General features: G+C 39.6%; 1 protein-coding gene across 2 annotated transcripts in view; it reads left to right on the forward strand.

Moving 5' to 3' along the window:
- The window catches only part of necab2 (N-terminal EF-hand calcium binding protein 2), a 143879-nt gene that overhangs the window by 39086 nt on the left and 89726 nt on the right, over nt 1-15067 (forward strand). For both annotated transcript variants that reach the window (XM_084936230.1, XM_084936229.1), the window contains exons 4-5: nt 2447-2472; nt 2695-2792. In XM_084936230.1, the coding sequence (XP_084792356.1) occupies nt 2447-2472; nt 2695-2792 (124 nt within the window). The remainder of the gene's footprint in view (nt 1-2446; nt 2473-2694; nt 2793-15067) is intronic.

Here is a 15067-nt window from a genome sequence, read left to right on the forward strand (position 1 = left end):
CACCGTCTCTTTGACGTCAGTGACATTGCCACTTGGATATGGGCTCACTTTATCAATCTTACTTGCTGCAGAGAATGCACTCAGAAAATGCTCTACTCATTAGGGTTAAGTAGATTTGGTGGTTGCATGCCAGGCCTTAGCATCATCATGTGACAGCAGATAGGGTTATTGATTGGTCCGAATAAAAGGAGAAACTCTATAAGCATTTCCTGTGTGAAGCAAGATGTTGATGGATGCAAATGAGAGACTGAGCGTTGTTCTGCCTCCAGCCGTTCGTCTTTCTCTGTCACTCTTTTGGTCTCTTCCCATTTCTCTTTATCCTTCTTCACTATCAGGCTGTTTTCTGAGCTTTCTGTCATGCTCTTCAAGCTTTCATCCTTCTATCACTCAACTCATCAACGCTCTCTCTCTTCATCCTCTCCATCTGTCACTCATTCCCCTTCTCCTGCCCTTTCAGGCTTCAAATCTTCCCTGCACAAGTCTCAGTCAGTTTCACATGCTTTTTCCCCGTGAACCGACGAGGCAGAACGAAAACTCCTGCGGTCTTTTTTTAGAACATAATTGCACAAAATGCAGGGAGACACTCACCTGCGCATCAGAGTAATTGAATTATTCGGTTTGTTCAAAAGCACTTGAAGAAATCTGGAGTTACTCTGATCATTATAACAAAAGCATATATTTATATTTATCTGCCTTTACCCACATGCAGTACAGTTTCATCATCAGATGGTGAGTGCGAGGGTGGACATCCTGCCAATTTTTGGTGCACCAACTGCACATGTGCCCCAAGCCGGGGAATTCAATCACCCTTCAAAGAAGTATAACAGTAATAACTACTCGTGGTCCGTGTCCACAACAGAGTATAATCAAAGCTTACTGTTTCAGCCACCAACATGCTGTTTATTTGGTGTCAGATGTTACCAAATTTGGAAAAGAGTAAGTGGAGTCTTAACTTATCAGCTAAGATTGGATGACTACTTTTAATTAGCGCTAAGTAACAGAATTATAGTGCGTTTTACAAACATCTTGGATGGTCTCAAACACAAAGCATGCTGTATTAAATTTAGTATTTTTCTTTGTTTTCATTCTATTTTCAGCAATTTATTTCACAAACTAGGAAGTTACTTAGTCACGTATTGGAAACTGGAGGAAGCTCTGCTTGACAAACAGTGTCATGACAAATCCAAATGACCAAAAGCATAATTTTCTGCATGTTAATGTTCAGTTAAAATAAGTACTAACAAGTCTTTTATAGGCCAATATCCCCTAATCATCCCTAAAAGGGAATAGCCAAAGTTGGTGCAGATGTCCTAAAATCCTTTTGATACAGGTTTTAAGCTATTAGACCAGAACACCTCTTAATAAAACTGAACTTGTACAGCTGATGGAGTTAACCTTTAATATGCACAGCCTCATATCAGCGTGTTTCATTGTCTTCACGTCTTCAGTGAATGTTGTAAAATCTAAAAACAAACTGGCACTTAATAAGGTGGAATCTCAAGTACAGTGAAATTCATTACTAACTCAATAGGCGGCTGCATCACTTGCGGAGAACAACATAATTACTGGTTTACTCTCTCTTTGAAAACACACCCTGCATCTGGAACTAGCATTTGGATAGTAAACAATCTATCGTTTCGTTTTAACCAGCAAAAATGTTGGAACAACTTTATAACACTCAGTACACAGACATCCCTAAATTCTGTTTAAGCTGCATATGCTGTGCGCAAACATGAAAATGCATTTATTGTTGGTTAAAACCAGATTTTTGGTTGCCATTATTAAAGCCCATCTGTCACAGCGAAGAATCAGGATTCATCCTGGCAGAAACACTGTGTGCAAATACTTAATAAAATAAAGCAGAGCCTATTAAATGAGGCTGCTGAACAAGGATCAACAGAACGTATGCTGTTTGAAATATTCAAATTACATTTTTTTGACTGTTTTTAACACTTCGTTTCTCATTATGTTTGTGGACTTACTGAGCAGTGATTTATTATCACAACGAAGAGATGGACAGATGGAGTGTTTCTGCCTATCTCCTCCACTAAGCCACAGTTCATCCGTCATCACTTGCATCTCATCCATCTTTTGGATGGATCGTCCTTCTTCCTTCATTTCCACCTTTCTTCCATCCCTTTTCTGTCCCACCCCACTTCTCTCCTGGTCAGTCAACAGCGAAAGTCTTCTTTGAAGCAGTGAAGAATTCATTGCCAAATGAGTCCCCACGCAGCGAACGGAGCATGAATGATGGCGGTGGATTGATTCAGACTCCTGCCACAGTCTTGTTAGATCTCTCTCTGCTTGCCAAGCTCTTTTTGTATGTGTGACTGCATGCAAAACAACTTTCCTCTGTTTCTGACCCTGCTCTTCTCCATTCTTTTCCTTTCTTCCTATCTCCCTTTCCTTTCTTTCCTTCTTCTGCTCCTTTGCTATGCTGTGATAGTAATGTTGACACTAAGGAACTCTGCGGTAAGTAGACTGCTGACACACACTCACACACACAAGCACGCACTTACTTCCCTGCCACTGCCCTCATTTCCTCTCTTATCCATTATTAAAAATACTTGCCTGTTGAAATGCAAAATATTTTTTTAAATATAGGATATTAAATCAGCTACTTTGGGCTAACCACTGCAAATTATTTTATGACTCTAGAAGCTGTGTGTGCATTTATGTGTGTGTGTAAAACAGACTACTTTGCTAAGCACATGGGAGATTATGAGGGAGTTCTGGCTTCTCTGGAAACGCTCAACCTTTCCATCCTCAAAGCCATGGACTTCACCAAACGGGTAAGAGGTGTGTGTGTGTGTGTGTGTGTGTGTGTGTGTGTGTGTGTGTGTGTGTGTGTGTGTGTGTGTGTGTGTGTGTCAGTGTCAAAAAGAGAGCTGGATGGTGGGTAGTGACAATATTGCAGTGACAACATGCAAGTTGAACTGAAAGAACTTTTTGAATGAATGTTCAAATGTTCATTCAATGTCACTAAATCACAACAAGAGTACAAAACCACAGTGTTATTTTTTTTTTCTGTGACATGAAGCCCATGAAAGGCTTTAGCCTTGTGGGTAGATAAATAAAAAAACAGTGTAAAATTGATAAATAAGTGACAACTATTAATCCTATGCGGACAAATGGAAAAATGCTGTGTAACTGTGAAAAACGCTCCACTGCTTAATTATTATTATAGTTAAATTATTAGTTAAAATATGATTTTTAAATGAGTTTTACTTACCTCTGGAACAGATCAAGTCTGGATTCAAATAAATTTGTTTCCCAAAATCTCTCGAGTAGGGGTGACGAGTACAAAGTTGATATGATTCGTGCAAACAACAATCACATGGGTCATTAAATGTGTTAAGTGCAGGCTTACAACCCGGCCTCATCTTACAGTATTGCCAAGCAGTGTGTTCTTGCAATTATAGAATTTGAAACCTGAGTGCAGCAGCTGGAGGTTCCTTGGGTTGTGTTGTAGCAGACAATGGCTGGCAGATATCAGAAGATGAACACACAACTCTTCTGTGCCTGAAAAGCTGTCTACACTAATAAGTGCGCTTTTTCCAAGGGTGGAAGCTGTGTGTTTTCACATGACCATTTAAATGTAAGGCAGTGCATATTGAGTATTGATTGATTGAGTGTCGATGTGTATGTATTTGTTTGTTTAAAGTGTTCTGTATGCCTTATTCTGTGTGTGTGTGTGTATGTGTGTGTTGTGAAGTGTGTCAAAATAATGGTATGTCAAGTTCTTCTCGTACAGAGCCACTGGTTTCGCAGTCAACCGGTTTAGATTGTGTGCATCTTTGAGTGTGTGTGTGTCTGCATGGCAGCTAGAGAACAGTAATGCATTATCCCAGATTCACCCATGCACTATATATAGCAGCTGCTCCAAAGCTCCAGTCTCATCCATGTCCGTGGGTTCTGCTCGTGTGTGTGTGTGCATGCATTAGCATGTGTGTGTGAGAGAGTTTATATCTCTATCCACCAGCAGTCTTTATCTTACTTTCAGCTGCGGGCCATTCAGCAACCCCGAACAAACACACACACATACACACACACACACGTTTCCCTTCTTCCCACAGGCTAGTTTCTCTCTAATGTGCAGCCATTGTTTAATCAATCAGTGGAGTCTGTCTCATGTTTTATTGCTGTATTGCTTGTGTTCGCTCTTCTTCTCAACCTCAAGTCAACTCTCCTCTCCACTGTACTGCATGCAGACACATACATGTATACACTTTCAGTCTATTCTCTCTCTGATATCATTAGATTGACTAGCTCAAGGAGTTGAGTGGCCAAACTGAAGCTCAGACACTGCTGACAACTTAAAAATTGATGGGCATTCTGAGTGTGTGTGTGTCTGTGTGTTTGTGCATGTCTTTTTAATGGCAAAGCTACCACATGCTTTGCTGCAGAGAGAGAAATGGAAATTGGAGGCCAATGTTTTGTTGTTTAAAAGCAATGTGGAGGCTGCAGCTGTCACTCAGATGTTCATTTATTTATATATTTTGTGTTGCAGCCCCCTCTGTTTTCTCTGCCTCTCAGTTCACTCTTTGTTTTTCTCAAAATCAGCTCTTTTTTTGTCAAACTAATGTGAGGTTGTGTTAATAATTTTTGTTACAGTGTGAAACAAACAAGCCAACCAGAAGGGTTTTTCTAGAACCAGACATGTGGGACGTGCAGTAGAATTAGATTTGCATATTTTTGGACATTGTTCTTTCTTTTAGCTTTTTTTGTCATAATATTTCAAGATAAGGTATATTATGAACACTGGCTTAAGGTGCAGACTGTCAAATTTAATTTGAGGGTTTAGCAACAGTAGTGCACTCACAGATGAGGGATTGTAACTATTGTTAAACAGAGTACCATTTTTTTCATTTGCTCAAATGAAATTGGATAAATTCTCATAGCTTTGTCATTCATTTTTTGTGTCAACAATCCTTTAAATTACATTCAATAACTGCTAGAAGTTGTGAATCTACAGACATTATCATGAGAAAAATACTTTCTGAGCCTCCTATGGCATAAAATTCAAAGTGTCCAACATCTTTTACAACATCTTACAACGTACGAGGCTTTAGCACTGTGCAATCTAATTTGGCATTCATTTTTTATGCAATATTTGTGAGACAGGGTTGAAAATATATGTGGAAACTCTTTAACACCCAGAGTTGTAAAAGATTGTCTTTCAGCAACTTTACAGGGAAACCCTTGAACTGGTTTTGTGTTTGGCATTCTCAAACATTCAAAAAAAAGGTCAAATGTAATTTTATCCAACTCCTGCACGAGTCTGATCTCACTTCACATCATTTGAGCAACACTTTAAATGCTTCATACCAAGTCAGTTCTGGTTTCAGCAGCAGTTTATCAGGTCCTCAGCAAATGTCTGAGTGCACTGTCTGAGTGCTAGCCCACAAGTAGGGATAAGAGCCTGTAAGTGTGGTAGTGATAGCGGCATACTGTATACAGCGTTTTTCAGCTGAAGCTTGTAAAAAGAGCTCCAGTGATGTTGATTTCTTCATTTCCTCCTGCACTTGTAGTGTAATTCAAACACCCAGCAGACTGTTTTATTTTTAATTTTATTTTAGATAAAAAAGCCAACAGCCACATGAAACCTGGAGTAAGTCTATGCGGATGTGAGGAGGTGGAGTGGGCAGGGCTAGAAGACAGAGCGGGATATTACTTTGAGCAGAGGGCTGTAGCCTGAGTCTTGGCCTTTTAGAGCCCACTGAGAATTGATTAGCTCTCAATCTACCTCAATGAATATGGACACAGAGAAAAAAATAGTGCGGAGGTAGGCTTTGTACTTACCCACTGCACTGTACTTTAAAGCACTTGTTTGGCACCTGAGGGCGGTTCGCAGTAAGAATAAAATGGATCTCAGCTGATTATTCAGCTGAAATTTATACTCCGGCAGTATTGGCTCTGCTGTGGTGTAAAAGCCTTCTCAAGTCTTTGCAATGGAGCATAAGATAAGTAATATTAGAGTGGAGGCTAAATCACGTTACAGTGCCCAGTGTATTATCTGTATAATTTTATAGGCCATATTCTTTACGCAAAGATATAAATCACCTGAATATGTGTCCTCTGAGAAAAAGTTTGGTATCGACAGCTGCAAATGACAGCTAGATAAACTGATACCCCATGTGTATGTGTGCTTGTGTGTGTGTGTGCATGTGTGTGAGACTCATCCTCCCAGTCTTTCTCCCTTAGGGACAAGCAATACATTGATAATTCATGCAGACATGATATTTTCATTCACTTGTCACATGTAGACTTCATCACTACGACTGCCAGTTAATGGAAACAGTCACTGCTGCCCGTCTTAAGAGACTGCCAAGTTTCTGTGAATGAGCTGATCACAAAGTAATTAGTATTGATTTATAAAATGAAATCACTTCTGACCTCACATCAAATCAGCCCAGGTATTAAGGGTAATTTCCCTGCTAATCCACAAAGGAGAAAAGAGCAGTTATTCAAAAGGCATAATTATCCGTAGATGGTAAGATAACTCAAGCAGCTCAAAAGATGATTAAACTGCATGATGTTTTCTGTATGCTAGCTGTTAATGTTTATTCCATACACATTTGAGGGACTTTTTTATGCATTGTAAAAAGCTTAAATTACATATATAATAGTAATAGAAATATTTGTGCCTGTTTTAGATTAATGGTAGGAGCCTTAAGTCCATATTTTCTGTGTTACAAAGGTAGTTCTTGCACCAGGTTTGATCACCATGGTGATTGTGTTTAACACGTGACCTGGTCCGGTGCATGTTATGTTCAGTTTTGGTTTAAAATTGGCCCGATCTGCCATGTTTTCACTGCATATTTTGTTTGTAGCACACTTTAGGTGTCATATACATTTTTTTTCTGAAGTAATACATTTTATATAGCTCAGCTAAAAAGTTACAGCAGCACAAACGCTGCATGTGTTCAGCTGGTGGTTCTTGATTCTAGTACTGCTAAGTCTCTTTTACACTTGTTTGAATTGCAGCTCATAAATCGATCAGTTACATTTGTAGGCTGTTTATCACCAAGAATATTCAGTCAGTAAAATTTATTTCACATTTATCTGGCAACAACACAGAGTGATTTAGACTATGGAAGTGCCAGAAGGGAACACACTAGCCACCTGTATTGTTTAAGTTATATCATTTAAAGTGGCAAAGCTCAAATGTGCAGAAATCACACTGAGAGCACCAAGAGTGCAGCGAGCAGTAAAAGAAACACAGCTTAAGACAATTAAATTTGGTTTTCCGATCAACTGATCATAAATTCACAACATAAAGAGTCATCTGCACCATTACTCTTGTGACTTTCAGCACCAGTGTTGCATTTGACTGTTAGATTTTTCATAATCTTTATAAATCTCTATCAGCAGTCCCTCTGATAAGGTCTCTGATTAGAGTAGGCGTAGTTCAATTGATCCATTTTGTGCAGAAGAAGAGTCAAATTGCATCAAACGCCTCGTTTTATGTGAGAGTACCCCGAGCTTGAAGCGGAAAAATCCGAGCTAACAAAGAAAGCTGATCATGCCTGGCTTCTCTGAAGGAGTTTTGAGGTTTTGACAAGCCAGCTAACGCAAAGAAGTCCTGCTATGTTGAATTTCCTTTGTAGCATGCCTCTCTAGTCTTCGGCATAGTATCTCTTACCTGCCTGTGTGACACCAGTTAGTGGGACTGTCAGGTTTTTTTAATGATCTGTGGTTTCTTTTATAAATCCTTTGCTATTCTTTCTTCGTGCTTTCTCAAGTTTTTTTTCCCAATCTTCTTCTGTCTTTTGGTCTGTGTGAGTTTATTCTCAGTCTGCCTTTCAGGTTACTTGCTTTTTTTATTTTGAAGGTTAGCTCCTTTTTCCCATTTTTACTTCCCACCGTTGTTCTTTTCCCCACTCTCATTAGTGTCTGAGTTCACCTGTTGCTCTCCCTCATGTTGTTGGTTTTCTTCTGCTGCCTCCTGAATTTCTTTTGGATCGTTCCTGTTTGATTTTTGGATCGTATTAGTTCAGTGGGCTTTCTTCTCTCACTGCACAGCACCTTTATTGTTAAGTCCTTTTAAAGTTCCTTGGTTTGTTTGTTTTTTTTTCCCCATCCATCTGCTGTTTCCTGTTGTCTGCATACTGGGTCCTCCTGTGAGAAATAATAAACAAATTGTGACAGAGACACAATGGAGATATTCTCTGCTACAGCGAATCAAAATGATAATCCTATTATCAGAGGATGACTGCAGTCATTTATGAGCCAACTTACACAAGTGATGTTAATCCATTTCTTTTTATTTTTAACTCAGTGTAACACAATTGTTTTTAGTAAATTTATTGTTAAAATATATCACAATGCAAACGCGCACATATCACATTAGTCCCTAGCAGATTTGCTTGGAAATGCACGCACAGTTCACGAGTCCAAGACTGTCCCTTTGCACGATTAATACTTTTAACACGAGGAGAAAAATTAGTTGATTGTCCAGTTCAGCATATTCTTGTGTCTTAGATACAATTATTTATTCATTTGTTCAAATTTAGAGGAAGCTACATGATAGAGATGTTGCTAGTTTTTTTTTGTTTTTTTTTAAGTAGGTTTCTAACAGAGGGTAAAGTCCACAAAACTTACATTACACTGAATTTTTTTTAACTTTTTAATTATCCTGGCAGTAAAGAAATAAAGGCGTCAGCTGTTGTCCTGCTGTGGCTCATGTCAGCATGGCATCACCTCAAGTGTTCTTTCAAGTTACTATGGTGACAATTGCCATGGAGGCTGGATACTTTAGGGACAGTTGTCATGGATACAGGTTGAGTTGATGTCAGTCTACATGGAGCCAGCTTGTTAGGACAAAAGCTTGGCCCGTTATGTTTTGTGTTCGCAGGCAGATCCCACCAAGGACTGTGGGCCCTGTTTGGTTTCATACTTTTCTGTGGTCTCTTTGGCAAAACTCGATTTAAAGAGTAAGGCCCCAATTTTGTGAACAACAACAAAGATGCACCCGTCCAAGTATTACAAGCAGGGGGGAAAACTGTAAGAGAGAACTTTGCAGAAGGTCTGCCTTCATGTTTGTTGCTAAACTCTATTTCAGATTCCCCGGTGACGACTGCAACTACCATGCAGTCCACAGGGATAACGCAAAATGTGTTGAAATGCCTCAAATCCAGGATTCTTTGAACTATTCATCTTGTTTTCTATTTTTCCTGAAAGCCTTTATGGCACTATCAGAGTCAGAAGTGGTTCCAGAAAACTATTTTAATTGGCTTTCTGTCCAGCAGGTGGAGATAAGTAACATCCTCTCCCATGAGAGGTGTGTGTGTGTGTGTGTGTGTGTGTGTGTGTGTGTGTGTGTGTGTGTGTGTGTGTGTGTGTGTGGTAGCTGATAAGCGCTGAAGCAGACAATCGAAATAAAAGGAATATTTCATCATATCTCTTTAATGAGCTACTCTCTTTAGCTTTCAGGCTTTCATTGAGTCAGCCAACACAACTCTGTAGGAGCAGATTCATACATGTAGTTTTTCCTGCAGTTAAAATCTTGTTAGGGCAGATTTTTAAATGATCTGCTCAAGAAATTGTTTCGCGCTGGTGAGTGACCATCTATAAGTTTTTTCAGTTGCTTTCCATCGGTCTCCTCCTCCCCATCTTTTCTACTCTGTGCCTTTTTTCCCTCTCGTGTTCTCCTCTTTCATCTATGCTCCATTGTCTTCTTCCACCCCCCAAACCTTTGCTGCCTTTCCCCACACCTGATCCTGTTCATCCTCTCTTTTCTTCATGAAGATTAAGGTGAAGCGGATCACGGGGGAGCGGGAGGCATTTTGGTCTGTGCACAATAATGCCTGAACAGGGTGAGGAGAGTGGAGAGAGAGGTGGAAGATTGATGGAGAAGAATGGGGAGACAAGAAAGGGAAGGCAACAAGGAAGAAAGATGAAGAGATGGAATGAGGAGAATGGGTGTGGTGAGAGTGTGACAAGAAGTGTAGATGTGTTAATGAATGGGGGAAAAAATGAAGGTTGTAAAACAGGGGTCTCAAACTTAAATGAGCTGTGGGCAACTGCTGGCACTGTCATCTCATTGGAGGGCCGCTTTAGTGTTCAAGTAGTACAAAAAAAAAACCCACCCACAAATATTTCCAAAAATGTAGTGTTTAGTTTTTTTTTTAAAATTCAAATATTGCATAACAAGACAAAACCGCAAACATGAATGCATTTTATTCTCACTCTTAACTAACTGAAGCCTTTCAGTGAACTGCCAAATAAACAAATTGAGACTCTCTTTCTAGTATTTAACTAAATAAAATGCAGACATAAGTGAACACATTAGTTTTTGACTATCAGGGGGTCCTTTTGTCCCTCTGTGGGGGGATACTCCCACTAGGTTTATATCTGGGACTCTCCACCATTTGACCTTAGAACTGAAGAAGCTTCTCGGATGAGAGGTGAAACGTCTTCAAGTAAACTTAAAGAAGTCCAGACGCTTTTCTTTGCAAGCTCCTTTGACTACGATGACCTGGATGACTGAGAACCTTCACAGACATTAGTTTTTGACTTCTGGTGAAAATTGTTTTCTTTACAAATAACTCTCTCACTGAACTAACAGCCAATCCCTCAACATGTTTGTACTCTCTGCTCATATTGCCTTCATTTTAAAACATGTTTTGCTTTTCAAAGAACTTATTTTCACATTGCACTGAACAACAAACAAAACCTCCCTAACAAAAAAAGTAACTTCAAGGGCCAAATTGCATTATATTTCTTCACGTCAATACACAGGTCACAAGGAGGGTTGACGTGTGCTGGAAGTGGCCCCCGGGCCACGTGTTTGAGACCCCTGTTGTAAAACATGCCATGTGGCTCGCTGTGTACGTATGAGAGTATTCTTGGTGGTTTGTGCAGCATTCGTGCCTTATTCATAAGGATTTAATGTGGGTTTATGATGAAAATATTAATACACAGTACAATAATGTTGAAAGGTAGAAGTGGAGTGTTTCGTTGAAGCGGAGCCTGTGGTCTTGAACTTTTAGCCTTGTGTAATTTTCTGTTCTGTGAAGCTTTAAAAACGGGCAAATGACCGTAAAAGGTTTTCAGCCAAGTCAAAAATATAACTGAATATATGAATAAATAATTGCTTTGTGAAATAAATACATAAAATTAAAGTTTAATTTTAAAACCACTTAGTTGGTTCATTTAGAAAAAAAAAACACTCTTGTTTCCTAGTCCAATTTCCAACTGCTGACATACCATACGTCTAATAAATTATTTTAATTGACCGAACTAAATTTAGAAATACAGCATGCTGGTAGTGAAGTGAAGAAAATTAATAAAACTTGTGAATTTGGAGGTAAAGTTAAAATTCTTAATTCATTTTCTTAGATTTACTACTAAATGAAAGGACTTGCTGGTTTTTAATCCATTCTTTTGAACACATAATGACAACAGCTGAGTTTGGTTGTGCTGGAGGTAGCTTCCTGTTAAAAGGGAGTTCCTCCTCCCCACCATTGCCAAGTGCTTGTTCATAAGGGAAAGCATTTTGGCACCTGTATATGAGCTACGAAGCCTCTGCTAATAGCATTAAGTGAAGGGGATATAGATGTTGGTTGTGGGGTCATGGAACTTAGCTGCCTTAAGCACTCTAAAGCTGACACATTTCCTTCAAATAAGGAACTGCACTTCTAAAGGTTTAGCTACAGAAATACCACACAGAGACCTTGTGCTGCTTCTCTTTTCTCCTCAATGTTCTGATGAGAGAATATTGATACCAGATACAAACCTTTTCATGTTGACCTGACTCTCAAAACTAACGTCTAGTACCATCAGAAACATCATCAGGGGAAAAAAAACAGGCCTAGCAGAGCAATCTCAGCTGCAGAGCTTTTCCTCACTATTCTTGATCTAAATAATTGAAAAGAAGGGAAAAGTCCTTCTAGTTTCTGCTCCCTTTTATTATGGAGTTGAGCTTAAGTGAAACTAGAAGCAAACTTACACTCTTATTTATTATAAAAAACTGAATTATTTAGTAAATGTTTAACAATGTTTGCTGCATTTCTTTAGCCCAGACTGAAATGTTATGGGAAACTACTGAATGCATCGTCATTAAGGTTGATATAGTCTACTCTAAGCATCCTGAAGGATAACACCTAGATGGATTGGCACCAATTTTTTGTGTATAGCCTAAGTTTTAATTTCACAATAAGATGAATTCCATAAAATATGTTACATATATTCAACTCACACCAGTCATCACTCATCCTAATTATAAATCTTAAATATATAATGGCCCCCTACAAAAACAACTCTTTCTCTCCAAGGAGGAAGGGACAGATAGAGTCAGACTCAGAGTGGGGCTGTACCTCAAACCTAAAATCAGTAATCAGTTGGTGGAAAAGGGTGGCAAGTAATACAAGGCCCTCAGCCTCAGTAGTTTCAAGTTTTACTAAATGCACTGAAAACATTTTTAAAGTTGTGATTCCCTTTATGGACAAAAAACAAGAATAAAGTAGGCTATCCACTAATTATGAATTTTCACTTCAGCAATCCTTCACTTTTCACATCCAAATTAAAAATACCAAGATGGCAACAGCACTCAGCGCTAAAAGAAAAGTTTTAATCTTAATCTTCAAAGAAAGGGTGTCTGCTTCCCAAACCCAAATTTGAAGTTGGTTCCACAGAAGAGCACCCTGAGAGCTGCAGGCATTGCCTCCAGTTTTACTTTTGATAACTCTTGGAGCTACAAAGCAAGCCTGCAGTCTAAGAGTAAAGAGCTCTGCTGCAATTTTCTGGTGCTATGAGGTCATGAAGGGCTTTCAATGTGTCCAGTCAAAAGAAGTTAGCTTTCTTTCAAGCTCCTGTGAGTAGTCACACTGCAACATTTTGTATCAGCTGCAGGCTACAATACTGGGACATCCTGATAATGAAGAATTACAATAGTCCAGCCTTCAAGTAAGACATCCGAGGGTTAGTTTTCCATCCTTAATGTTCCCAGTGTGATGAACTGTACCAACATGATCTCATTTTTTTAAATATTTTGTTTCCTGACCATTGTCCCTGCCAAACTTGCATCGCTCAGTGGAACATTGTTTATCTATTTTCTGATGTTCAGATTCTAACATGTTCAGTATGGTAGCACAGTTGTGAGCATGTTGGCATTTAGCGCATGGCACAGCTGTGCCTTGGTGTAGTTTCAGAGAAATCTTGGCATGGATGGACTCTTTTTTTAGATTCCAACATTCACATTTTGGACAGAGAGGACAGATGGTTTGAAAGAGGAGTGACAGAAGCCATTTACGTCCACTGTGAGCGACCATCTTTGAACAGAGGCGGTGGTTTACGACACCAGCTGTCTGCCATCTATAATCCAGTTTTGAGATCCCTTCCCAGACGCCTTAACGCCCACTCACACCCTGGGCCATCTGACCTCAGGAAATCACATGATAGGGTGGGGCCAGGTTTCACAATGAGCTCACCCGAAACCCTGGCTGATTGTGACCCACACCCGCTTTCACACCTTGGCTCATGTGATTAGGTAGAGGATCATCAGGGGGTCCTTTGTCCCGCTTTGGGGGGGAAACACCCACTGGGTTTAAATCTGGGACTCTCCACCATTTGACCTTAGAACTGAAGAAGCTTCTCGGATGAGAGGTGAAACATCTTCAAGCAACTCAAAGAAGTCCAGACGCTTTTCTTTCCAAGCTCCTTAGACTACGATGACCAGGATGACTGAGAACCTTCACGGACATACAGCTCTTTATCTTACAGTCTTTATTTTATGAATATATACAGCAAAATAATTGCATGTTTTACTAATTTAAGCAATGTCTCTGAATTCCCACACTTAACCTCATTTCCAATCGAGCAGCTCGGATGATCTTTTGGTTTTTTGTTTAAAAATATATACAATATATTTCTTAACAATAGCATCCTGCTGTGTTTTATTGTACTTACACACAGCTAACAAGGTGCCAGTTGGTTTTGAACTTTCAGACTCTGCATCCCTTTCATTTTCATCACTAAAAGCAGCTTCTACAGTAGTAGCCATAGTTCACTCCATCACCCATTTTTCTACCAAACAATACTGTAGATGGAATAATTTCTTGCCTTGAGGCAACTTCAGATGGGTCAAATCAGCTGCTGTGTTATTGTATTAGCTTTATATATGTGTTTTTATATGTACCTGTACCTGCCTGTCTCCTGTCAAAGTGCTGCAGGTCTCTACAAAGTGGAGGTGGACATGTGACTGACAAATCTACAAAGTGTGCTGCTGACTGAATAGGATGTGAATAATTTGTGTGTGAGATTGTGAGTGTATGTAAGAGAGGGAGGGAGAGGAAGAACTGGCAGTGTGTGTGTGTGTGTGTGTGTGTGTGTTGTTTTGTCGGTATGTTGACTGATGAGGTTACACCCAACGCATGAATAATGCAGAGGACTGTGGGAGTGGGAAAAGGAGAGGAAAAAATGGAGAGATGGATGGATAATTGGGTGAAAGGAGTAGGGAGAGACATCGAACCCCACTCAATGATTTAATCCAGATTTGACTGAATGAGAAATTAAAACACACAAATGAAACAGAAAGCTCAACACAGCACGCGGTGCATTCCTCTTGTCGCTTCATCCCTTTCATTCCCTTCTCTTCTGCATCTCTTTTTTCCCATCCCCCTTCCTATCCTCCTCCTGTTTCTCCCCGCCTTCGACCTCCATCCTCCTCCTCGCCTTCATTTTTTCCCATCTCTCTCTCTCTCTGTGGGCCTGTTATGCTGGCATGCTATCTGAAGAGTGTGTATGATTCTGATGCCTGTTTGTGAGCTTGCCTTCTGTTTAGAAACAAACTCAGGCATGCTGCCTCCTGTTAACCACTTCCACACTTCCAGAAGTCACTTCCACCAGTCAGATCTCTCCAATAGACCAAATGTTGATGTATTATCTTTTGCTTTTTATAGCTTTCCTCAGTCCTGACTGCAAAAACAAATATGTCATGGTTATGTGTCTATGTTTTAATTAATACGAATAATTGTAATGTTGTACAAGTTTCCCTGTAAGTTTCTGGTTGTGGAAAAACGATCAGTTTCTTGTGAGATCTGGTCATTGACTTGCAGCTACATTC

This window comes from Perissodus microlepis, chromosome 7 (genome assembly GCF_051167445.1).
Source record: "Perissodus microlepis isolate ML-2025 ecotype Zambia chromosome 7, ASM5116744v1, whole genome shotgun sequence".
NCBI lineage: Eukaryota > Metazoa > Chordata > Actinopteri > Cichliformes > Cichlidae > Perissodus > Perissodus microlepis.